The 27,808-nt window shown below is 37.8% G+C and overlaps 2 protein-coding genes across 2 annotated transcripts in view; one reads left to right on the forward strand and one right to left on the reverse strand.

The window, feature by feature from the left end:
- Positions 1 to 27,808, reverse strand: part of CMSS1 (cms1 ribosomal small subunit homolog) — a 236,996-nt gene that overhangs the window by 193,229 nt on the left and 15,959 nt on the right. The gene's annotated exons all lie outside the window — the stretch shown is intronic.
- LOC101914698 (filamin A-interacting protein 1-like) lies at positions 7,650 to 27,734 on the forward strand. The gene is made up of 2 exons (XM_027786771.2): positions 7,650 to 7,791; positions 24,620 to 27,734. Exon 2 carries the CDS (start codon positions 24,735 to 24,737, stop codon positions 27,393 to 27,395), a length of 2,661 nt encoding a protein of 886 aa, XP_027642572.1. The 5' UTR covers positions 7,650 to 7,791; positions 24,620 to 24,734; the 3' UTR covers positions 27,396 to 27,734.

Genomic DNA, 27,808 nt, shown 5'->3' on the forward strand with positions numbered 1-27,808 from the left:
ACATATCCTAAAACACAGACATCTTGGAATAGGAAAAGCCAACTTGAATCAAGTTCTAAGAGGTCACACACAACTGGGTCTTGGTTAACCAACACAACATACCTTAGCAATTCAGAAAATACTATTTTGCAACTTCTAGTTCTAGGACTCTGTTATACTTCATCATGTTTGCCACACTTCTTTATGTATCACTTAAAAAGTTAAAGTCAATAACAAGCATTGCCATTTTTCACAAAACGGCTGCAAGGAGCATCCCAAGTACTATATTACAATAACTAGAATTGCTTTTCTCCCTTTGCCCTTGCTACTGGCTAGAGTTATGCACAAATATTTACTTATACATACAGTTACATATTTATTGGGGATGGGATAGAGGGGACACATGGGGAGCAACCCGAAGATTAACAAACTTACCATGCTTAAACTCTGTAGAGTCACCCAAGAGTACCAAGGTCTGTATTTTATTGTACTATCCTTGCTAGGAAAAAACAGCTATGTTAAAAAGATATGCAAGGGAACAACTTGAAATTATAACCCCATTTAAGAAATCAGCTTGTTTAATTTTTTATTGAATAATAACACAGTCTGCTTATAAGGTAAATCATTAACATTTATCAAACATCCCATGAGATTTCGTAGCAAAAGAAGCCACTTCAGAGTTCTCTTACATGAAATTGCATCACTAAAAGAAAGAATCCACATCTCCACATTTAATGAAGTCTACACAGTTCATCATGATCACACACAATTTTTTTCATGGACTGTAAACTGTCATCTAATTAATATTAATCTTCATATTATCGGCTTCTGAGTTCACTAGCCAGAGCAAACAGAAGCCAGAAACAATGCTCTGTCAGAATGCTTTCAACTAAGTTACCAAGGGGAAACAACATTAAAAGGCACAGAAACTTCATCCTTACAGCTAAAAATAGGTAGCTGAACAAAACAGATTAAAAATAAAAGTACTCAACTAAAAAAATCCCACAAAATAAAGCAGACCATAGAGCACTGGGGAAGGTTGCAGGGAAGACTGAAGAACATAGGATTTTAGGGACTAAAAAGGAAATTTTGTCTTTCCTTTAGGTGCTGCAAGAAAATTTCCTTAAATCACTTCTTTGTGCTTGAGTACAATTTTCAAGCATAAACCAATCTGTAGGTTATTTGAGCATTTAATTCATCTCCTGAAAGACTTTCTTAGTAAATCCTGTTGACATAACATCCAGAGACCTGAGATCAATAAAAGTATTCCCAGATAACGACACAACTTTAGTATTGCTGAGTTTAAGGTAACAGTTTTTAATGCAGACATGTGTCATGCAGGCTGCCATAAAAAAGTCAAATTAATACCCTTTTGTATTTGTTCTCCTTTCTCACTCAAGGGTTTTGTGAAATTTTTGTTGCAGACTAGAGCTACAGAGAATCCGAGTCTGCTAAATACATTTCCCCAAGCCCAAGAGACTCCTTGAACAGTACCTGCTGTGGGCAAGACTAACACAAAGAACTACATATGACTACACATTAGGAGATCAAGAAATTCTGTAAACACTTTTCCAGACTACAGAATTGAACCACACAACCCAGTCACATTTCTGAACTATGAATCCATCAGATAGCTCAACAATTCTGAATCCCAAAGGAATCAAAGTTTTACAAGTAATATTACATTGCTAGGAATCCACAATATAAACCCGCCCGTATAGGACACACTTGCCTCTGCATTATTTCAATACAGATTCCTTCAACAGGTATCAAAATCACCAATAACCTGAAGTACTGTGCTTTAAACAGGGACTAGTGTATGGCTACTGCCATCACAGAGAATAAGGAAAGCCTTTTAAAAATGTGGGGTTTAGCAGGAATCCTAAGAGGGAAAAATTTATCAATGCAGAAAAAAATGTCTCTTGTTATGTAGGTTTCATAACATAAATGCCAGCATCTAGAGGCCTGTGGGCCCAAGAGGATGTTTGTGTTTTACTCAGCTACTGCACGCAGGCCAACAAAAAAATATTTTCTCTCCTTGCAAAGTTTGCCTTCCTCAGCATCCATAGTCATTCTTTTACAACCTTTCAGACAAGCCCTCTTTAACAGCTGTATTTTCACTGGGTCAAGCAGTAGGAAACAAGAGAAGCCTACTCGGGAGAGTGGTAACAATGAAATGTAAGACTCACAATACATTTTGATCCTGGACTCTCTCTACTTAATCACTAAAAAGAGTATGACAACTTTGCACTATTCTACATATAGTATAAACAGCTCCAACAAGCCTCCTAACAGTTCCTTAGCTGCATACAAGTCTGAATTCACCTAACTGTGTGCGCCACAAGCTTGCGTTCCTAAAGAACACCATAGCCTCAAGTGACTCCTGTAAAATTTGCAACCTACTAAGAAATGCGCCGAATATCAAATCCCTCCTCCTGCGTGCTGGGCTTTGCACTCCAAGGCATTGGTGGAACAGCACCACCCAGCAACAAGTGAAGAGACAACAGATGCGAACAGAAAAGCAGAAGGGAAGATATGGTCAGTGATACGGTCAGCAACAACTTCATCTACTTCTTCACCTCATGCACATCAAAACTTTGAAAGGAGCATCCTCCACTGACACCATGTTCAATCCACGTCTATGCAAAAAGTTAACTTCACTCAAACCTGTGTGTTTATTATTCAAACAAGACTTAAACTGCGCAGAAAGAGGTCTGATCACTTCGAACAAAATGGATTCATGGCTGAGGTTAACATGTACAAAAGATCTAAGATAGGGAGGGATTCATGTGGAGCCAGACCTGAAGCTCAAAATGCGTCAGTCACACCATTTCACTGAGGTTCTACAAGAAGAATCTTGCTTTTACTGAATTTCAAAGGAGAGGGATGAAGGAAAGTAGGAAACTAATCAGAGTGTCACATATTTTTTCCTGAGGTCTAATGACTAAAGACAGACATTTAAAATATGTTCTACTTCCAAGCCTGTTCACAGACACAGAACTTAGTACCTCCCAAGGAACCTCACCGCAACAGTCTCCACATGATTACAACTCACTTGTGCTATTCCAATAATACTGAAATGACTGTCATGCTTCCAGAAATAAACAGCCCAACTAGACAGGCATACTTGGGGGTGGACTGGGGCTGGTGGTGGTAGTATATATAATTAAAAAAAAACTCAGTGCAGAATACCACAACCAAAACAAACCTCCAAGCCCAACCTGCTTCTTAAAATACAGTATATTGTGCAGAGTTTTCATAGACTAAAGTACATTATCTCATTTCATTATGGAGACAAGATTACTTGGCTATATATGGTTTATATAGACTAGGGGAAGGCATACATATTAGATTTTATTAACCTTTGTTCATAGTAAGCTCTACCATGCGAAAAATGTCTTTTTCATAAAACATTATCTTATTATTCCTCTTATACAAGAGGAAACCATCTCACAAGCTGATATGGAGCACTTGCCAGTTCTCCTTAGGAGAGAAGTCATTAGTAGTTAAGAGATGTAGTCATCAACTTCTCAAGGCGGCGCCCAACAAAAAGGGATCTAATTATCTCTAATATTTGGCTAGGAATTTTATTTGTATTTGCCAAAAAAGAAAGAATAATGGAATCTGCAAACAATAGGAGTGTTTGGGAAAATATTTCTTCCTGCTGCCAAAAAAATTTAAAAAACACAGTAATGAAGATATTAATCTCTTTCTGTTCATGGTACATAGTAAAAGACACATGAATCTAAAGAATGTTTCCTTTAGAACTTTTCTCTGCTTCTCCCCCCTGCCTTCCACATGCAATTTATCAGTTGTCAGTGCATTTCAACTGTCACTTAGCAGTAATAGCCTCCATATTTCTCTTTGTAATATTCAGAAATTAATCTATGCATTAGGATATAAAACACTAAAACACTCTTTACTGATGAAATCTAAGAGAACATCAATCAAGACAAACTGAACCAAAAATTTTTGAAGGATTCTATCAATCCAAGAAATAATTACAGTGAGCCGCCTTCTACTGAGTTAATGTCAGAACTCTCATAGCCTTCAGAGACAAGGCGGAGCATACGTTGGAGAAAAATCCTTGAAGTCACATGAGTTATTAAAACATTAAACATAGATCACATTCATGCAAGCCATTAAAATTCAAATTATCCATCTTGCATGTGTTTCAGTTCTCCAGTATCATTTGCAAAGCTTAAGCAGACCACCTCCAAAAAATCCAAACAGTTTTAAGTAATGTAAAATGCTAATAAAAGCTTTAACAGTATTTGTACTTCTGTAGATGGCTATTTTTGGAATATTAAAGTAACCTAAAGATTTAGACACCAGGGAGAATTTCAAAAGCCTGAGCTTCAACAATACCTAAATGAAGTAAATGTGACCAAGAGCCTGATTCAGGCAAGCATTTCAATATATCATTAAAACCACGCTTACGTTGAAGTACTTTCCTTTTTCAACACAAATACACAGGACAATGTTTTAAAGTGCTTTGCTGAACTGAGGCCCAAGTTCTTATTTCCTTTATTTATCTTAGATACAAAATGGCTAAAGGAAGGGTTCAAATGGTGCAATGGATAGGCTATGGGTTTAAGGACACTGGAACTGCTGCTATGAATTGCCACCGAAGAAAAAGGAAAGAGAAGTAGTTTAACAACGGAAGTCATGGACAGAATTACATAGTTTAAGTCTAACCAACAGCCTCAAAGTCTTTTAGCTTATTTGTCCTGTCTTTTCCCTGCCTGCTACAATATTCCATCTTTCCAGCTTCTATTTTTTGCAAGTAAAATCCTAAGAGAACGTGGGCACAAATCACAATACAAAAATATAAGCAGAGGGAGCAGATGAAAGCCACTGCAAGCAGGCTGCAGGGAGCAGCCCCACATTGTCAGGGGATGCATCAAACAATCTAAATAAGGTTCTCAACTGGTCTCTAATTTCTACAAATCCACAGTTTCTTTTGCCGTCACAATACTTGCAAATGCACCAATTCTGAACAACTATGTCTAGTAACTAAGGAAACCAAATTAATTTTCAGGGAGCAATGGAGAATGAGACAGGCATATGTGCCTACCCAAAGGCTTTTTCTTTTTTTCCCCCCCCCTCCTTCAGTGAAGTTCACCAGTGCCAGGATTCCACCTACAGATACTGAAATACACTGTAAAAAACACAGTAAAGGAAGGCTTCTCAGCAACTCTATTCATTGTCCCAGATATAAAGAAGCTTTTCATGGTATAGTAATCCAAAACGTGGATTTTTAATGATATAGTTCCTTAACAGGGCTTGGAACAGTACTGTACCCTGTCCTTCACTAAATTGTAACAATACAAGAGAAGGAAGTCAGGTCATTACACACTCAGCTGATGCTCTTTGATAAAGCTGTTTTGCAGAAGGTCACAGATATGCACTTTTGTATAACAGAGAATTAATTAAGGAACTAAAAGTACATGCTTTGGCCATCCACAGATGTAAACACAGACATAAACAGGAAGATTTGCATTCCCTACTCACTGCTCTAGCCTGCCCCCAGACTGCCAATAAACTTAGCACCAACACTATCTAAAGCTGTGTGCCTAGCAACTCCAGAACAGAACTGGACCATAAGAATGAATTTTTGATTACCAGCTTTTGAGAAACCCTTTGCTGTTTATAGTCTACAGCAAGTGTTTCATGTGGGAGGACAAAAATGCAGGCAGTTTTCACAGAGATAGAACAGAGAAATAAGGTGTGTGCAGGTGAAGGGGAAGATGTGCAAGGAGGAAAAACCCACAAAAAAAAACCAAAAACCCAAACCAATTGCAAAGGGAAGGAGAGAAAAAAAATTAACCAAGTTAAACACAGAAACAGTAGGTTCCACTCTAAGCATCTGTATGCTTGTACGCACACACATATATGTAAAAAAGAATGTGTGCACATTTCAAGTCCTAGCTACCTTTCACAGATCTACTTCTTTGACTCCCCCCCACAAATCTTACCTGGATACAACATCCTCTGCAGCCTGCTCTAAGACAATACCTTGCACCTGCAGTTGTCCTGTCTTTTTAAAGACTCCCAGCAGAAATGGTGAGTTTGTAGCTGAAGATGAAGTCAACTCCATCTTCTGCATATCAAGGTCACCTGGATGAGCTTTTATGTAATTCAAATTATCCACATTGGCACAACACTTTTGAGAAAAATGATACAAAATCTTAGTTCCCAAAAGCATTGGCCAAGCAACTGAACAGTCTGATTTTAGCTAAAGCACAGGTTATTTTTTTTGTGTGGATTTGATTATTTCCTATTCTAGGGAACTTTATTAAAGTATTATCCTGGTCTGTCCATTGGTATATTCAAACAAGACACCTCATTATCTCTGAAACCATTTTGGAAGGGCGGTATGTAGGTATTGCGCTATTAAACAGATTTGGAAGTTTTCTGAATAAGAACCCAAATCTGAACTTCCTCAGAAACTTACAAGGGGGACACAGCAGGATCATCCATACACACAAGTACCATGCTCTGAGTAAGTCTACCCAGTCACAGTGAAAAGGACTGGCTGGAATTTTCCCACTAAAGCATAAATATCTTTTTCAGGCTACACTCAAGAGTAAATATGTGCAATGCAGCTAAGAGATGCCTGTCTTTTTAATGAAATGCAAACATTTTAATCACCATTCATCTTCATACCTACAGACGTTACCCCCAAATAAGTAAATTCATTGCACTCAAGTACAATAAAACACACAAAAAGCAGACAGTAGGACGGCTTAAGCTACACCAAAATCTATCTGAAAACTGAAATTCAAATGACTGAATTGTGGATGCACCTACCTTAACAGAGCTGCACAAAATAATGTAGAACCCCTTTCGATGGTCTCATTTACCCATCGACACAAAAGGAGTGTGTGTATTCCATTAACTCCTGATAACCCTTGGTGGAATTTCAACAAGTTTTGTGCCTATTACCAGTATTTCTCCCATGTGTTCTCAGTGTTTATTCTGGGTGTACACAGAAGGACAGGGAGTACAAGAGATACATTTTAAGCTCTTCAGTCTAAATCCTACTTTTTGACTTCCTGCCTTTCCTAAATATTAAAACAACCAACTCATTTCTTTAAGACCTTTTTACATTTAAAAAGAGTTGGTTGGACTGCTTAATTGTGTTAGCTGAAACACAAACATATGAAAAGGAAAGGTTTTCGTAGGAAAAACATCGAAGAGAAAAAAGAAATCAGATTTCTTCTGGCCTTCCCATCATCACTTAGAGAATTGTTTTGTAGTTACATCATCAGGAAATAAAACACTGTCCTCTGAGGACCCCGACTCTTTACAGAAGGGAAAAAAAGGAAGGGTTGTAGTTCATATCACCCTCAGAGGGGTTCAGCAAAACTCACATATTTTGTCATATTAAAAAAAAAATGCAAAAAAGAAAAAGCTCCCTTAGAAGAACTGATTAACGAAGATGACTTGGAATTTAATTTTTCCTTTCTCAAATTCTAGACTGAGAGCTAAGTAGAAAGCATTGTAACTAATCAGCTAGCAGCTTCTAACGACTTCATCACTAGCGAGGGAAAGGAGCTGCCCCAGCCCCAACCCCTGCACGCTGCCGCCAGCCGGGGCCGCCGCGTGTCACCGGGCTCTCCGGGTGCCGGCGGCCGCCGCGCAGCGCCTCACGTGGCGGGGCGGTGACGTCACGCCGCGGCGGGGCGGGCGGGGGCGGGCGGGGGCCGGTCCCGCCCCGCCGGGGCCGCGGGATCCCGCACCGCGCGCGCAGCTCGGCGCCCGCACACGGAGCGGCAGCGGAGCCGGACGCCGCAGGCAGCCGGGCAGGTAAGGGCGGGCGGGGAATCCGCGGGCAAGCACTGGCGCTCCGGGCTTTCTCCACGGAAAGTCGCTTCCAACATCCAGGGGTGAGGGCTGAGAAACAATTCAACCCCCCAGAACAGCACCAGGAGACCTAGAAGATGCCCGATTACTCGGAAGCGGGCTGACTTATTTCAAGCGTTAAAAACTGTATTTTAAACAATTCCTACAGAGCCAACAGATGAGGAATTAATGTAATGTTAAAGACGGAGGTAGTTATGAATGACACACACTTTCCAAATGATCGGATAAAATCATGACTGTATTTAAAGCTGTGGAAAGACTCCAACAGTATTGTAATATATTAGGTAGAGCTACTGCCTCTCTTTATGCTGCATTTATATGCATGTGCTATATATTAGTAGACATGTGTGCACATATGTTTCTAAGCGTTTACTATACTTTTGAACAACTTTTACTGTAGTTTACAGAGGGATGTATAAATTGCCGCAAACATTACTTTGCAATAAGATTATGCTATGTCTGAAAGAAACAATTGTAACTAGTTTACTTACTAACAAACTTTTCAACTCCTACACACTGCTTCCCTCTTCTGTGTCTTGCGTGCAACTGTCAAATCACAGGAGGATAGAACTGTCAGATTTTGATGAAAAAACTTTAAATCCTGGTCACCAAATGATGAAGCTTTCAAAATCAGAATATCCACGGGTGTCTTCGAGGCTTAACTCCACAAGATACTGAACAGTATTGTGATTATTAACTTCAAAAAAACAAAGAATGGCAAACAGCTCTGATGAGGCGCTAAGCACCTTGGAAGATTAGTGTGCTTGTAGTTCACATCTGCGTAGCATACAAAATTACACTGTCCTCTCCTTTGATTAAGGACCAAACCCTGTCAAATCCTTGTTTGTAGGAACAACTGCAATTAAGTCAATTGTACTATCCTACTTGTGAATCTGAACTACTAAGCTTGCTCTCAAGAGTCTTACGTGTAATTTAACATGTTACAACAGTAAGACTCAAGACCTTCAAACTATAACTCTTTCTAAAAGTTAAAACTTTTTGTTGTATGTTTTCATTTTCCTCAATAAGAAATAAAATCAGCATTAAACGTTTGGACAAGGGGTGGGGGGGGGGTGGGGGGTGTCCCCTTCATTTGAGGCTTTAAATTCCGCAAAATCCTTGTTCAAGTATATCTTCAAGAAAAATCACAGCTGATACAATCATATGCATTGCTGTACTGTCAAGCATATGTGGATTTAGGGACCAAGTCAAAATACCATGTGTCAACGTTTTCATGACTTTTTATTTTTTTGCTTTAAACAATAAGAAAAAAAATAACTAGTAATTTTCCACATGCTTTAAAAAATGTAAATATAGAGAGAGACATTTCGTTCCAAAGATAATTCAGGTATTTGTGTATTATTAACCTTGGCATTTTAGATAAAGGTCACATCCACGTTTCCAAGATAAACTTCCTAACTTCCTTGTAACAAGCAAAGTTTACACCTCTGTTGATGCCTTGAGTCTGCCTAGCTATAGAATCAGGGAAGAGGGCACTGTACAGTGTATATATAGAATGAAAAGAATCCTAACAACCAGAACATACCTAAATTCATTGTAGAAAACCAATACCCCAGATCAGTATCCTAAGCCCTTTACCATCCCTTCTGTTTGCTTTTTCTGCCATATCTTGAGCCTCGCAACCTGTGTCCTAGTATTTTAAGATCTCTTCGCTGATAAACAATAACTTGGTTTCCTATGCATGCTGTATCCAGTGGATTTAACACTTAATAAATACATTGTCAAATTATAATGTGGAAAATAGCTACAGTATGAAAAGATGTGTTATGAACCAAAGTTAAGTAACAGACCTCAAAAAATGTGCAGGAATAGAAAGGATAAACTGAAGTCAAAGGACTACAGTATGATGAAGAAAAAATACTCTTTTTTTCTGTATGTAGAAAATGTAGAAATGCTACACATGCAATAAACATATTTTTGATAAAGGCAGTAACTAGAAAAAGCCTACCCATAGGTAAGGGACTATTTCGGCTCCTCCAAATCCAGCGGAGAAGGGAGGTAACATCTACCATTAATTACTGCTTTAGCAATATCTAAAGTACCATCTGTACTGTGAATGGTGCTAGGCTAATACGAATGATAACATCTATCAAAAGCCAGAAGAACGCTATTTCCCATAATCAGTCTTCCTTAGATCAAAAGGGAAAAAAATTCTTTGCTTAATACTTACAGGACCAATTTTGCTCTCATTTATACTGGTAAGAGTAAAAAATAACTAGACTGGGGTATAATGATTAAAATGTCTCACTGTCATTTCCCCCCATCCCCCCAGTATTACAGTCCTTAGTTTTATCAGATTTCTTAATAGGGAATTGAGAATATCTAATTTTAAGCAATAAAAATGTTAGCTTGCATCACTTAACAATAAAAGGAGGCAGTAAAGGAAAAGAATTATCACATAATTCAGTCTTCAACAGCTGTACTTCTTCACTTAAATTTTTTATAGTAATTTTTTTACAACAATCCAATGTAAAAAGAAAGCATTTTAGAAACAAATATATCCTCCAGAAATGAAAGACAACTTCCTATCAAACTGCATTGACCCTTTGTTCCTTCCCCGCCATTTCCCTTCCCTCCAGTGACAAACGTCATGTAACTACTGACAGCAGAATTTTTAGAGATTTGATCCAGAAGACCACAGGATATAACTTACACTTGTTTTATTTTCCCCATCAGTACTAGCAAAATCAATTTATTGCTTGATTTTTGCTGAGTAACAGCACTTTCATATTATTTACCTAATACTGTGATGAATTATCACATGTGCCATTGTCATGGGAGAAAAAACCAGCCTGGTTTTACTCTCAGCAACTTTCCCCTTGGCATGGGCAAGTGAGCAGCCACTGCTCCTCTGAATCTCTCCTGCAAACAGCTTCTCTCAAATCCTGGGTGTGACATTACCTGAATACAGTTCATTAAAGAAGCAATTAAAATATCTAAGTCAGAGAATCCTAAGGAGTTTACAATGTAGGAGGCATTCCTTTAAAACCATCCTATAAAATCTTAGTTGTGACTCATTACTAGTTACCCTTAATACTTTAGCCTGTCATCAAGATGATTTGAACTTAGAAACTATGCTGTACCAATAAAAATAAATTATTTTTAATTGCTTAGGCTTTTTTTTCTCATATTGAATTGATCCGGCCATGGCATCCTTGAGGTTTATGTTGAGCTTTTTTGAAGTGGTTGAAAGCTTGGTTAGTTCAGCCATTCACTAAACTGTATTACTCAGCTCCAAGAGGGTAAGAGGCATTGCTTGAAAAACTCTTTTTAAGTTTAGTGCCCAGTCTTGGGATTTAAGTGAAGTAATGTAGATTTTGAGTCGTAACACCTCTCAGTATGTCATGCTGATGTTGAAGTTTGCTGTGTTTCCTATCAGCGAGTCAAAAAAATCACTTTGCATGTCAAGGCACCATGTTACTTTCAGAAGGTCAGTAACAGCAGTCATGCTGATGGACCAATGGAGCACGCTCAGGCATTCACAGCTCACTTTCCTCACATCTTCACAAATTCAACAAAAATATATTTGAAGATCTTCTGTGGCAGTCTGTAACCTCCAGTTAAAAACAGTACAAAACCACCACCTCTCAAACCACTGCCTCCTCACCAGAACAACAGAACTGAGTGACAAGGAAGAGGTGAATGTTTACGCAATGAATGAAGGCTAGCTGAGTGAACACCCAGCAATATCATTGTATAACCCTCATTTAATAATGGAAAGCTTGGGGGTGAAAGTTCAAACCAACCTTGCTAGGCAGTATTTCAACATAACTCAATGTCCTACAACCTCGGTCACTCAAGTTGATAAATGCACGTATTCTCTGTCTGTTGCAGAAGTCACCCCTTCTGCTACAGTTCATTGTGCATATCATGATGATGTAACACAACTGCGTGACTTTAGCCTTGAGCTGGGAATGGGACCTATGAATGACCACCAGAGAGTGGCTGCTGAGGTAAACAAGCAGAACTTGAGCCATTTTGTTTCACACTGCATGCTCATAGAAGCTGAGCAACCAGAGCCCACAACCACCTAGCTGCTCATGCTCAAGCTTCAAAAACCTTTACAGGCATACTTCAGGTAGGGTACACAAAGGTCCAGTGAACGACTGAAAACGTGGATGGAAAAAAACAAAATACATCTGACAAGAAAAACATTAATCTTGAATACATTTCAGGGATATGAATCACTGCACCAACCAGATTCCATCGTCCCTTCTAGGCTTTCAAAGGCCTGGGAAGCAACACAACAATTGCAGTTAAAAGACAGGTTAAAGTTCTTAAACATCTGACTTAAACCTAATAATCAAAGCAATTTCTTTCAAATTCATTTCAGAGAGTGGATTTAAATAACTTTGGTCTTTTTTATTGGAGAGACAAAGCTTACATAGTGTTTGCATAGCAACTACTGCAATGAGAGCATAAGAGAAAGAAGAAAAAATGTAAAACCTGAAATGAAGCAGCATGTTGCTGCTACCATGAAAAACACACACAAGACTGGCTGTTTAAAAATGGATAGTAACGCACTCATAAAACTTGCATTTTAACTACATATTGGATTTCAGCACATGAACAAGCCACCTTAGAGAAAGTGTAAGCTGACTGAATTCTGTCAGCTTTTTAAGGATTTAATCAATATTCTGGTAAAATGTGCTTAACTCAGTAATTAAGTCAAATTATCAAGAAATTTAGGGAATTTTATCAACCATTAAGCTTGGCTGACCCAAAGCTAATGTGTACCCATCACATTCACAAACATGATTCTATTCTACATAGCTACACAGAGGTTTCTCAGAAGTAGCCTAATACCACAGTTAGTTTTGTTTTCAGCTTCAAAACGCTCCCCCAGTCAAAGATGTTCTCAACCTCAGCAGAGCTATTCTGTTTCAGATTGCTACCTAGAAAAGAGGAAAGTGAATTACATGAGCCTAATTTCTTTCTCAAATTTTGCTCACTTGAACACGGGGGCTACAACAGCTCCACATCTGCAGTAGCCAACTCCTGTCCTAAATATCTGAAATCTAATGCTGAACATATTAACTTAGATGTAGGAAGGTGGGGGGGGGGGAATGCAACTTCAAAGCTGAATAATTTTCATAATTTGCAAAATAGTATGATAGACTCTTTGATGTAAAGAGAAACGTCTTTTCACTAGCAGCCAGTATCATTCCCAGGTTAAATACTGAATTGGCTTCAATGAAAAGGCCACCATGAACCTTGGCAGGCTTAAAACTTCCAAAATACACATTTCAAAAAACCTATCTAATATATAAATGGGTATGTGCATTTGCTTGCATATGGGTAAGCAGAGCAGGAGGATAAAAAGCCTCTGAAGTCAGCAAGTACAGCTTCAATACAGGTCAATTCAAGACAGACAAAATAGACTGCCTATGAGGTTGCTGCAGGGATGACATCAGCCAGAGGACAATGTTCAGGGTTGTGCTAGAAGGTGTACATACTGATTCCCTTTTGGGAAAGCAGCAGACAACAGCTGACAAGAATCTTCAAGTTTACATATTTTGCTAACCCCTACAAAGGAGGGAAGAAAATGTAACATAGTATACAAATGAGCAGCCACTTTGGAAACTGTCTGGTTGCCCTGGTTTTGTTCAATCAGGATTCCCGGGGGGGGGGGGGGGGGGCTGATTAGAATTTGACAAGGCAACAGTTTATAATCTGTAAACGACCCTCTCATACTTAGGCTAACCACAGTTAACCAAACAACTAGCAAGTTCTGTCTAGAGATAATTGTGTCTTTATTTTCACCATTTGAAACCACGTTATAAATTAATTATAAAAGCTAAGATGTATTACATCAGAAACATACTGGGCATGAAAGCATGCTACAGCTCCTTCATTTCCAGAGTGGCTCAGAAAATAGGAAAATATAACCTAAACATCACAGACCATCAGCCAAGAAAAGAGAATCAAATAGGGTGTGTAGCCAAATGCCCCTCAGGCACATAACGATACTGAGTTATAAATCAATTTGGGGTAGAATAATGAGGCAGAGAAGTTTGACTGAATTAACAGTTGTTTGAAGAACAGGGAACTCTTGGAGTCTGAAAGTCTTCATACGAAGGGGCAAGGGAAGCATACATGCACATAGCCCTCCTCTTTCCTAAAAAAGCCTTTTTTCTATGACAGTTTCTGTAAGGCAGAGAAAGAAACTGGAAAACAACTAAAGATGGAAAAAGCAAGTATCTCTCTTGGCTTTAGGAAGACTGTTCAGACCAATTTTAGAAGAGTTTAAGAAACCATTGGTCACAGAATAGCTAGAACTAGTTAAAACCACTTTGTCATCCTGACAGTTTAGGAGTTTTTCCTAAGAAATAGAGAAGCATCTATTTCCCAAAGCAAGCAACAGTTACTCCAGCTGCTGGATGCACACGGCAAGAAGCTACCAGAAAAAAAAAAAAAAAAAAAAGCAAGCTCCTTCCAGATAAAATGCTTCTAGATACAAACTGTAAATGGCACTTTGAGTGGACATGCGACTAAAGGACCTAATTTTCTTTAATGTTTAAGCAGGGTATTTGATCTTTAACACAGTGAACTACAAAGGCTGCAAAGAAAGGAAAATCTCACTTCAGCACATCATAATCAACAGATCTGAGAGTAAAAGATGTTCTTTTGTTAGACAATTCATCACAGATCAAGAGGCTACTTAAATTACTATTTATTATTTAAATATGTGAATTAAATATATGAAGTAAACCTTGGTTAGAACTATAACCTTTAAAAACATTCTCAGACTATGATCTTTAGCTCTCTGCTGTAGCTTCATACCCTGTAGTCTAAAACAGCATGCGAGTCCTCTTTGAAGAGGATCAGTTTGGAGAAACCATGTAAACTTAAATCCTTAACAAGAGCACCTATGCTAAGGATTAACACACTTTAAACAAACATGCATTGACTTTGCACCTTTAGATAATTCACCAAGTGCTCCCAGGCTGATGTGGCCCCAGGTCCTATGAGACAAGAGAAAATGCAACTTCCCAACATCCCACACTTCCCCCAAATCTCAACACATTCAGATATAGGAGACATACTGCAAGAAGACATTTAGCAAGATTAGGACAGACAGCAAGAAAGTGAATTATCTCCCAGGGAGCAAGTCCCCAGAACTACAGGGCTTCAATACCCAGAAGCAATTTGTAAACCACTGGAAATAAGTTTTAATACAATTTCTGAAGGTCACATACTGCAAAACAGGAAACTAGTGCCATTCTTCATCATTTGTCGCTTCAAAGCCATCTTTAGCTAGTTAACCATGCTGCAGTGCATTGCCTCTCACCTGCATCCTCCAAGATGAAGTGCTGGCCAAGTCAGTCTTAGAGAAAATGGACACTCTCACATTATCAGGTCTACAGGAAGAAGATGCGTATTTAGCTTCAAAGTGAAATCTCTGTTTGACATTACTGTTATTACTGCTGTTATTACTTCCAGTCTTGGCTACTGGAAAAAGGTGCAACTGTATCAGCAGACCTAATTAAAGTCTTTTGCCCATTTGGAAATCCCCAACTATACTGCTTCATACAACCTTGCAACAAAGAAAATTTAAGTTATCTCAGCTAAATTTGCAGTAACAATTAAGGGTCATGTTTTCTGTCAAAAAAAAGGAACAGGGTGCTGCCCAAGCCCAGTCTTCAAACACTCCTTATTATACACATACACAGAGCTACTTCTGGAAGTATGCACACCAGAAAAAGGGCTTACTTTTTGTCTTAGGATATACATATATGGTAAGGATTTTATGGGTATGAACAGGACCCTCACGTAGCCACAGAACTTCATCCTTCTGCACAGGAGTGACCCCACCCACATGATACCTGAGAAATGTTTGTCTAATTGTTTTTAAGTAGCCCCATTCCTCCAAATGATGGCAAACTCAAGTCTTCCCAGATAGTCCCATTCAGTACTATAGTACCTTTATTTAACTTAAAATGTTTAATCTGTGTGGTTCTAATCACAATTTCATCACAAATTGTTGTCATGTGCATTGAGCTTGTGGAGAACACACTGAAGTTTGCAGCCAACTTCCACCTCTAAAAGCAAGCGGACACTGTATGCCTGAGCAGCTTATCCAGGACTGGCAGCAACAAGGATGCCACCAGTTCAACAGAGGAAGTGCACGTGGCATTATGGAAAGTTCTAAATTTTACCACTGCTGGTGATGAATATACAAATAAGGTCGTGGTTAGCATAAGAGACAGGCATAGCACCTTTCTGCCCATGGATGAAAGTGTGGCCCCAGACATTTATTTATATATAAAATGCGTGTTAAAATTGTTTTAGAGAACATCTAGTTCCTGTAAATGTTATGGGAAAATGACATTTATGACTAACCAGTCTCCTCTGAGTAACATGATGTGTTTTTGTTGGCTGAGTGCCATTTTCTGTCATACCAAAAATATTAACTAAATGAAGTTAAAAAAAGGTTGTATGAATCTGATCCTTGCACAGTTATGCCCAGTTCTGGTCAAGACAGCAGCACTAGCACTGCCCCAGGTAAATCAGGTACTAGAAAAGCACTTATTTTCCCAAATGCCCCCCCAGAAAAAAAAAGCATCCATAAAAGACATCCACTTTGAACCTACACACTATGATGTTATATACAGAATAATAAAAAAAAAGCACAATCAGAATACATACAGGATTTATCTACGGGAATGGCTTAAAGAAATAGAAAACTCAGGACTGTTCTCTTAATCTAAACCAAGTATTATTAAACTAAGATGATTTAAGGGTTACAAAATTACACAGAACTGAAGCAACTGACACATTCAGGGAATCAGAACTTCTGCAAACACCTCAGTCATTTGAAGGATGCAGATTAAATACCCAAGACAAAAACTCAGCCCTCCAACTATTCCATCAACAGTAAACACAGCATGGCAGTGGAAACTAAGTAGTATTTGCCTCATACAAACCAAACAGACATGGCTGGGGTAATCAGTGCTAGTAACAGCCTGACCAGAGATTTCCAGAACTTGGCCAAGCTGCATTCCCTCGTTTTTGCCTAATCTTCCCACAAGGAATGAGGGGGGAAGGCAGCCAGGGCTCTAAAAAACACTTTCCAGGAGCTCAGTTAACTCCTGCTACAATTTTTCACTTGCTAAATCCTAGCAGTAGGCTGCAATGGTAAGGATTACCAATATTAACACTTTGAACGGGCAAGGCAAACACATCCACCTGCCCATGGAGGGGAAAAAAAAAAAATGGAAAATCACTGTCCTGTTTACCTCCGTAGTACAGAGTGTTTTATAACACCTGTGATTTTAAAAACAGCTCAATAACTGTGGTCAAGCAATAATGTTCTAGCAGGAATTCTTAAAGTATACATTTAAGACAAAACCCAGGTTCATAATAAAGACAAAGGATTTCTCCCATCAATTTAACTTCTTGTGATGTGATGTCAAGTATCAAATCATCAAATGCCATAATTTCAATGACACAGTCATATAAAAATCATAAATTATAAAAAGCAGTAGTTGTCTTGGTTTATTTTGCATAGCTACCATACTATTAACACCCCTTTGGGTTAATACTAATTCTCAAAATAATCTGTTACAGCAAGTCAGCAATGCTTTTCCGTTTTAATAAATCTGAAGTGTAGGCACAAAATTTTACTTGTTAAAGATGAAGAAAATACAAAAGCAGGGCCTGGATTAGTAACTGAGAAGTTATGCCTCAGCCTTGTTGCTTTGACCCCTATACCAGATCTCTTGTGTTTCATCTTTCCATTTCCTTCTGAAACCTTTCCATCTGTAAAACTATAATTTCCTGGCTGACGTAAATTTGAAGAGTTCCAAATTCTGGTGTTGCATCTGAAATTACTTGCTTTATTTCTGACTTTACAGGCAGTGTGGAGAGAGGGTGAGAGAGACAGAGAGAAGGCTAAGGAATTAATCTGCACTGTGGTAATACAAAAAAATCTCAACTAACAAACCCCAAGTCTTATTCCCATGAGCCAGTGAAGTTATTGATGCATTTCGATTCAGAACACAGAGGATTAACAGTCATGCTACATGCACAATTATATGCCACTGAAACACAAACAGTAATAGATACTGATTTTAAAGAATACCTGAAATAGCTGTTAAATCTAGAAAGAGGGAAGAAAAAAGAAGAGTGCATCTCAAAAACAGTGACACTAAGCCCAGCTCACAATTCATTGCGCCATGTTTTCTAGTAGCTGAACTCTGGGACCCAGAGTTTTTAAGGCTAAATGAAAGTAATGCACATGCATATTGTGGTCTTGTCAGGTCAGCGCTCATTTACAACTGTTTTTCAGGATATGCAGTCAAGGACAAAAAAAAATGAAAACAAAACAAAACCATGCCAACAATTTAACAGGATAGCAGCTTCTTCATTGCCACCTAAAAATCCTGCACTTTCCTATCAATCCCAGACATTGTGGATGGCTACCATTACAAGATTATAAGTGAACAGACAATTAATAACTATCACCTTGAACATTTGAACAGTTACTGCCCAGAAAGCATTAATACTTTTTACACAGGACTGTTGTTTTGATAGGTGATTTCTAAGAATATCTAGATACAGAAAGACTATATAATTCAAGACAGAAAATTATTTCCTTAAACTGAGATTTCATGAGAAAATACTGAATTTTAGCCCTGAATTAAAATTAGTCCAACTAGAAATGAATGTTAATTAAGTCTTAAATCTTAAATTAACCAAAATAAATTCGTTAAAAATTTCTCATACCATTTACTGTCACCAGATTTGCACAGGATTTTGTAACATTTATAAGTGTCAGTATCCCTGTATCACCAGGAAGAATTTTCAGCAACAGAGTAGTTGTGAAATCATGGTCACAAGCAATATTACTGTTCCAGATGAATTATTTTTTAAAAGAATATATTATCTGTGTATGTTTACTCAGCATCGAAGCTAAACGCATTTCATTATCCATCAGAAATTTTGCCTGTTAACCCATAATTGGCAACACCATTCATCACATACAACTTTTATTAAGACCTGTAAAGCAAGTCAGCATTTTAAGCATCAGATAAAACAATAATTACTGTGTGGTAGTCTGTGGAGTAATAAGCTGAACTCACACACCCTCTCATTAAAAATCCTCATTTTATAAAATATATTTCCTTCTCAGGAAATTTGCCTTACACACAATAACTTGTAGTTCAGAGACACCATTTGTGGAAGTTTGCATTCCCACTATAAATTAATGATTCAAAGTATACATATGTAAATAATATACTGGAAAACAAATTTTAAAATAAGTGTTCGCATTCTGTTGGGAAGTGCTGACTGATTCAGATAATGCCAACAGATTACACAACAGCTATGGTATGTTGTTGCTGCTGTAATTTCAAAGGCTTTTGACTTTATGACAGGGGGAAAAAAGAAACATTAATAAAGATAACAGAGCACCATAAAAGTAGCTATAACATATGTCTTCATAAAAACTGCACATCAATAAGTAGAATTGTAAGCAAAGGAAAAAAAAAAAATGCATAGCCACCCTAAGATCAGAAACTCATTTTAATAAATCCAAAATTTTGCAATAAACTGTGGAAGGCACAGACAGACTGGCTTTCTTCTGAAAATAAGTATTTAACTGCATTGGTGTCAAAAATTACAACAACTTGTAAGACTTAGCAGAAATGATGAAGCATGTTTCTTCTCTTATTAAAGGCCAGACCATGGCTTATTACTAACTGGGAAGAATGCCTGAGACTAAAGAGGCATGACTTCATCTACATTTAAAAGCTTTCAAGCTTAGTGTTTTTATTTGCATTGTACAGGGGAAAATTCAAGCACATGTCCAAAAACTTTCAAAGAAAGTCTCCCTCATGTTATAACCTGCAGAATCTCTAGAAAGCCACATCTTTTACAGAGGGAATCGTGAAAGAACATGAGCTAGATTAAAATATATAATGTTATAGTTTACAAAAAAAAAAAAAAAAAGAAAAGTCAGACATTCAAAGTCTCTGTCATTTCTGCAGAATGATCTGATAAAAATAAAGATATTGCTAAGGTGTATATTAAAATCTCCTGAATACTTTGGTGGAAGGAATGATAAAAGTACAGCTTTACAAACCAACACCTATTTCACTTGCATCCATACAGAATGCAGCCTTTTCTAAAGCTGTCATTACAAGATTGCTTAAACAACAACAACAAAATAATATTTTTTATTCTTATGATTTTAAGAATAATGATTCATTCCAGAATAAACTAAAAAATTTTAAAAATAAGTGTCTTGCAATCTCAGTGTCCCATGCTTTCTTTGTTTTCCCTGAAACTCAAAGGAAAAGCCACTCCCTTAGAATCCTAAAAATAGAAGTTAAACAAAGTCTATACCATAAAGGTCCCCCCATGACACCAGAAAACCCCACTTAAGGACAAAATGGTATCACATGACACCAAGACAATGAACTGCTTTAGGAGTCCCCACATCTAGCAGGGAAAACATAGTCATCATGTTGCTTAATATAATGTAGTGTAGCCGAAGCTATACGTATTAAAAAAAATACCTGGAAAACAAGACAATCCCATTGAATGCATGGTATTGACACCAAGAAGCTTTAGTATGCATACAGAGGAAATTGATTACAATGAGCAGAGGAGAGCAGACACAAAACTATCTCTTTAAGGAAATAAAAAAGCAGGCAACTGGTATTGCAAACAACTAAGATAGTAAGCCACAATTAAGCAGTTATAAATAACAGAAGCTCTGAAGAAAAAGTAGTAAGACACTGCCCTGATTCTGCTTAATTACCTAACATTCATGTTCATTAAAACAGTTTCCAATGCCTGTTTTTGCTGGCCTGGATTCAGAATGGGTTCTTGTAGTCCTATGAAGTCAACTGCTTGGAATTATCTGTGAAAGCTTTGACTAAATGATATACCTACCTTTGCCTAATATGAAATTACATGATCATGAAATTCAACTGGAAATGAAAACAATAAAAATATTTTATTGGCTAGGGAACTGCCTGTTCAGGATTTAAAAAAAAAAAATGTATGCCAACTTTTTTTTGACCTTTGCATATTTTTGGTAAAATTACTCTCTCAAATACTCTGGATACTCTGACTTAAAAGTATGCAAAATATCACAAAGTGCTTTTAGCAGTTACAGCACTTCTGCAATTGAACGTGTGATTCACCTTAATTCAAATTATATACATAATCAAGTCCTGACCTGCAGAAGCCAGGTTCCCCAAGAAAAGCTGACCAAAACCAAGCAATGAATTTTTTCAAAAAACCCAAAGAAACAAAAAAAAACCAACATCAAAAAACTCAAATATTTTTGGGTCCTCTCTCATTCCAAAGTGCACGTGTGCAGACACAATTGCTGTGATGTACTGAAGCATGAAACGGGAATTCAGCAGCCAAGGAAAAATTCTTTTGCAAATACTAATGGACTCTCAGCTGACTTCTTACAATATCAATCTCAACTCTGTCCAAGAAATTATTATCTATTCAGTACTGTTGAGGGCATTTTCTGTATAGGAATACATGAATAAGCATACAGTTATGAAAAACAAGTGCAAAAACTTATTTAACTACACAATATCAAATAAAGATCCCATGCCTAATACATCCCTTTTTATCTTTTCAGAAACATTAAAATCCTTTAACTCACTGCTTCTACACTATGCTCTGTAACTAAAGTTCAATGGAATGATTTTATAGAAGTATTTTTTAAAAAAGATATATATCTCAGGGGTTAGAAATATTTACTTGTATTCCTGTTTGGATTTTAAAACTGTATTTTATCTTTTGAATGAAGGAAACAATTTTAAATAGCCTAAAGTCTTTTGGCATAACCAAAGAAATGGAATCTCTTGAAAATCCTTCTCAGTTTATACAATTATCCAAGTCTGATGCCAGCAATTAAGGCAATTTCATTCAAATAAGCCTTGCAACACAAACTTGATCAGAGATTGGGTTAGACTGCCTCACTCAAGCACTCAGTTTAGGCTGGAACCTCAAGTGCTTTGCTGAAGCAGATCTTTAGCATTCCAGATAGCTTGAGAAAGGAAGTTATAAAAGGAAAAGAAAAAAAAAAAAAAAGAGAGAAGACAGAAAAAATACAAATAGTGCATACAATGATAACCACTGGAAGAACTGCTGGGATTGTTCACTCAAACATTTGTTAACCTATTTTATTTACTATTTATACACAATTATCTTACCTGCATTGTAAAAATTATAGTGTCCCTGTGAAAATTACAAATGTTTGTTAATATTTCATGTAAAACTTTTCTTTCTAAAGCAATTTAAGGGACATCGCTCATTGTAGCATTACACTTTCATTTGGCCAGACAGGTATCAACTAGTTAATACAGAAGTGTTGGGTAAAACACTGATTGATTTTGGTATTAAGAACCTCAGCTAAATTTGCCTTACAAAAATGGATTACCGTGAAGCAAGCTAAAACTACTCAAATGCTAGTAAGCCCAAGTCTATTTTAACAGTATTAATATAAGATGTCTTAACTTCATGCACACACAAAAACTGAGTTCATTCCAAATGAAATTGTTAGTTATGCTTCTGTTATGGTTTTATATCTATGGCAACAGTAAATCATCAATTGAACTTCACTGCTAAAGCATTTAGAGACAAGGGTGGGGAAAGAAGAGAGATTTTTACACTAAAAATCTCAAAGTAGCACTGAAAGTGGACAAAAGTTTATACACCAAGACGACAGTAAAAAGCTGCCTTTGAAGATGGTGCAGTCTTCTTTCTCCGCATTTATTGTTCTGTCAACCAGCAGCACTCCTTCAAGCTCATTTCACAAACCTTTCCCTCTCTACTCCTACTTTTTCATCTTTTTTCCCCATTATGTTAATCGATTGTTGTAAAGAATCTGGGGCTGCTTTAAGTCTTTGATATCAACTTCGTTTATTGCTACTTCCCGTTCTGTCAATTCTTCATATAAAGCATTTCATTACATTCAATATAGCGCAACTTGCGCACTAAAATAAAAACAGTGAGGATGGTGAAGAAATTTTGCAAGAAATTTCAGTCGCAGACTTCTATATAACATCACCATTAAATGAGATAAGTCTAACGGATAGCTGTAGAATGGCAGGGATGACTTCTCTCTGTGCAGGAAAACTACAATGCTGCCAAGAGGGATGCTGCTGAGGCAGCCTATTAAATGCCCAGAAATCTATGTCTCCAGTCAGTCAACAGCTAATAAAGAGCTGTGCAAAGGAGGCCACTATCTAAGCTCTTCCTGAACTAAAGGACGGTTGCAACAGGAACTTGTCCACAGAAAGCTGTAAAGACTCACCACTTGGACAAGGGCATCACAGTAGTGACCAGAGACAAATGTAGGACAGAAATCTTAAGTTTCAGCAGCAACTTCAAGAGGGTCATCGTCACATTTCAGAGGGGGAAAAAACAAACTAAACAAAAAAAACCCTCTAGACAAACAAAAAGAAAGCAAGGGGCCTCAGCTACTGAGCCCTAAAGCAGTCATTTTGTGTAAGTACAGTCCTGATACACAACCCTTTTCGTGATTTACACAACTGGATACGTACCATACATATCAGCAACAGCAAAAACATACAAATTCTAATACTTTATTGCTTCAACCTAGGCTTTACAGATTTTTATTTAATACCAGAATATACTTAAAGGTTGGCTGTGGGAAAAAATTTAACTGAAAGGAGGAAAATGTGCTGGCCAAACCTAGTCATACCTCAGACCAACTCTACAAATCTCTCCCTGACAAAGAAAAGCCTACAGAAAAATCCAATTATCGGAGGTATTCGGTGATTTTTTAGGATCTTACATAAACAAATGCACAACCTTATCCCAAGTCTATATCAAATTAAGTATGTTGCATCTCAGTAATGTGAGTACTAACATAAATTTGTAATACTAATTTTGGAAAACCATTATGAATACCTTCAAGGAATCATGTAAAAGCACGGTTGCACTTAGGTGTACCTGCAGGTTTTGGATATAAGACCAAATCCAAGCCTAACAGACAGCAAGATGGTTGGGCTCTCTTAAGTTCAAAAGACACAACCTGAACACCTGTTTATCTGCTGACTGCATTTTTTTTGTGTGCATACCATACAAGGTCACAAGGCCTGCATTTTCACTGAGGACAGACTTACCTACAATGTTTAATTTTGCTCTAATGTGCTGCTTAGAAATTCACATTAGGCAGCCTGACTAACTGCCTAGTGTGGCTACATTTCCTTCACATACTTTAACATCCACAAGGTTTAATCACAAAATATCGTAAAACATCAGGATGCTTTATAAGTAACTTAAATTTATTAGGAGGTTTACGATGCTGTAAATTATACCTGCCCTTGAGGGTTGCACTGATTTAATTTATCAACCACTATGATAATCACATCTCTTAAAAAGAAAAATACCAAAGCCTTGCATGCACATACCTAGCCTCAGCAAACAGCCAAGATCAGTGTTGTTCTAGCGCAGAATACCAAGAAGTTGTATTGCACTAATACCTGTCAAAAGCTGAAAATGTAACCTAAGATATGTAATTACGGAAGTTACTCAGTCTAAATGATCATACTTAAGTGCCCATTACAAAAGAACTTCTGAGTAGAAAGTAAGGCCTGTGAGCACTTCCTCATGATGCCACAAGGACAGATCTGCTTATAGTTACAAGTGGGTGTTTATGCATACCTGGTAGAGATGTCACAGTATTTCAAATGTGTTTTTAAATGCCCATTAAAATGACTACAAAATACAGTATTATTTCCTCCCACAGACTGAAAAAGCTTCTTGAACAAGAAACAGCACATCAGGCAAAAAAAGAAAAGGAAAGCAGCAAGAAAATAGCTAAACTGAAAGAAGAACTGACTAAACTGAAATCCTTTGCTTTAATGGTGGTGGATGAACAGCAAAGACTCACTGAACAGTTGAACCAACAAAGTCAAAAAATTCAAGAATTAACCATTTCTGCAGAACAAGCACATGAGAAGCTGGCTTTCACTGAAGCCAAAGTTCAAGAAGAGAAGCAGAGAGCCAGCAGGCTGGAGGCTGAACTTCAAGCCCAAAGCAGTAAGATTTCCCAAGACCAAGAGGCAATGATGGCCAAACTAACTAATGAAGACTGTCAGAATCGTCAGCTTCGGTTAAAATTAACTGCTCTCAGCCGACAAATCGATGAGCTGGAAGAGACCAATAAGTCTTTACGAAGAGCAGAAGAAGAACTGCAAGACCTAAGGGATAAGATAAATAAGGGAGAGTGTGGGAACACCATGCTTATGACCGAAGTAGAAGAACTACGGAAACGACTGCTAGAGATGGAAGGAAAAGATGAAGAGCTCATAAAAATGGAAGATCAGTGCACAGAACTTAATAGAAAGTTAGAAAAAGAAGCATCACAGAGCACGAACCTTAAAGGGGAAGTTGACAAACTTAACAAAAGAATTATGGAGCTGGAGAAATTAGAAGATGCTTTCAACAAGAGCAAACAGGAATGTTACTCCATGAAGTGCAACCTAGAAAGAGAAAAAATGTTAACAAAGCAGTTGTCCCATGAGCTGGATGGCTTAAAAGCTAGAGTTGGTGAGCTTGAAGCAATTGAAAGCAAGTTAGAAAAAACTGAGTTTACACTTAAGGAAGATTTAACAAAGCTGAAGAGTCTAACCGTGATGCTTGTGGATGACAGAAAAACTATGGGTGAAAAAATAAAGCAAACAGAAGAAAAGCTGCAAGCTGCAACTTCTCAGCTTCAGGTGGAACAAAATAAAGTGATGTCCGTTACAGAAAAACTAATTGAGGAAAGTAAAAAGGCACTGAAATCAAAATCTGATGCAGAGGAAAAAATGTCCAGTGTTACAAAAGAAAGAGATGAACTGAAAAACAAACTCAAAGCAGAAGAGGAGAAAGGAAGTGATCTTGTTTCCAAAGTGAATATTTTAAGAAAGAGACTTCAGTCACTGGAAGCTGTTGAAAAAGAGTTTCTGAAAAATAAAATCAAGGAGAGTACTAAATCCAGCACCTCCTTGCAGCAGGAAAACAACAAAATCAAAGAGCTTTCTCAAGAAGTTGAGAGACTTAAGCAGAAGCTGAAAGAAATGAAGGCCATAGAAGATGATCTTATGAAAACTGAAGATGAATTTGAGTCTTTAGAACGAAGATATGCCAACGAACGGGACAGAGCCAAGCTCCTATCAGAGGAACTGGAAGCTGTGAAAATGGAAGTGGCAAGGTATAAATCAACAGAAAAGGCAGAGCACAGTGAAGAGCAGCGCCTTTTTAAGAAGCTCAGAGAAGAGGAAGCTAAATCAAGTCACCTTTCCAGAGAAGTAGATGCACTGAAAGAGAAAATTCATGAATACATGGCAACAGAAGACCTGATCTCTCACCTCCGAGGCGATCAGAGTGTCTTACAGAAAAAACTCCTCCAGCAAGAAAACAAGAACAGGGAGTTAACAAGAGAAATGGAAAGCCTCACAAAAGAACTGGAGAGATACAGACGCTTAAGCAAGAACTTCAGGCCTGGTCTCAATGGAAGGAGAATTTCTGACTTGCAAGTTTTTTCTAAAGAAGTCCAGACAGATCCAGCAGACAATGAACCACCTGATTATAAAACCCTCATGCCTTTAGAGCAAACAGTCATAAATGGGCAACTGTACGAAGACAGTGATAATGAGGACAAAGGCAACAACGAGGAAGAATTAAAGGTGTCTTTCAAAAGCAACCCATCCATTGCAAATGTCGTGAACAAAAAATTATGGATCCCTTGGATGAAGTCCAAAGACAGCCATCCTCAAAATGGAAAGATTCATACAAAGCAAAATGGTAACTGCACACAGACCGGAGACCTAGTGCTAAGCCATACACCTGGCCAACCTCTTCACATAAAAGTAACTCCAGACCATGGACAGAACACAGCAACGCTTGAAATAACTAGTCCTACCACTGAAAGTCCTCACTCCTACACAAGCACAGCAGTTATACCCAACTGTGGCACTCCCAAGCAAAGAATAACCATTATTCAAAATGCCTCCTTAACACCTGTAAAATCAAAAGCAGCAGAAGGTTATATGAGCCCAGAACAAGTAATTTCTCCTATTACTATGGCTACTTTTACAAGGTCTCAAACTCCTGAATCATGTGGTTCTTTAACTCCTGAAAGAACAATGTCCCCTTTGGCTTTACCAGGCTCAAGTTCTCAGGAACAAATACTCTCCTCAGAGCCTTTGGAAACGGGAGCCAAGCATGCTGTTTTTAGAGTATCCCCAGACAGGCAGTCATCATGGCACTTTCAGAGATCTAACAGTACGGGATCAAGTGTAATAACTACTGAGGATAACAAAATCCACATCCACTTAGGAAGTCCTTACGTCCAAGCTCTCACCAATTCCAAGCCCATCAGCCCTTGTAATCAGGTGCAAGACAACAGAACTCCAACACTAGCTAATGGCCTACCCAGTAAGCCCACCAATAAAATCACCAGCAGTATTACTATCACACCAACAGCCACTCCTCTCCCACGGCAATCACAAATTACAGTAAGTAATGTCTATAACTGACCCTCATCCGTGCTGACATCCCTACCAGCAACCCATCCTGTTTTTCATCCCAGCAAGAATTATTTGGAACAGCCTCTTTACTTTGGGAGAGATCTGTGCATGAACTATACAACAGTATATGGAACTAACGTTAAGTTTTGCCTGCTTAGTGTTATCAAGTGTGCACTTACTGTATATCTTCTCATTGAATACAGTTATGTAAAATGTTTAGTCTTGCACTTGTATAAATGCATCTTTATGTATTTCCATTTTCAAAATAACTCACACTACTTTTGACTGCAACTTGCCTTGGTAAAATATTTTAACATTACAAAAACAGTAAATAATTGATTATTTTTATCATTGCTTGCAGAATAGTTGTTTGCTGTGTGTATTTTGTATTTTTTTGCATGTACGGTAGAATTTGAATTAAG

This window comes from Falco peregrinus, chromosome 4 (assembly GCF_023634155.1).
Source record: "Falco peregrinus isolate bFalPer1 chromosome 4, bFalPer1.pri, whole genome shotgun sequence".
Taxonomy (NCBI): Eukaryota; Metazoa; Chordata; class Aves; order Falconiformes; family Falconidae; genus Falco; species Falco peregrinus.

What these genes read in the sequence shown, in the direction of transcription:
- LOC101914698 (XM_027786771.2), top strand. Translation starts at nt 24,735, where the DNA reads ATGGTGGTGGATGAACAGCAAAGACTCACTGAACAGTTGAACCAACAA.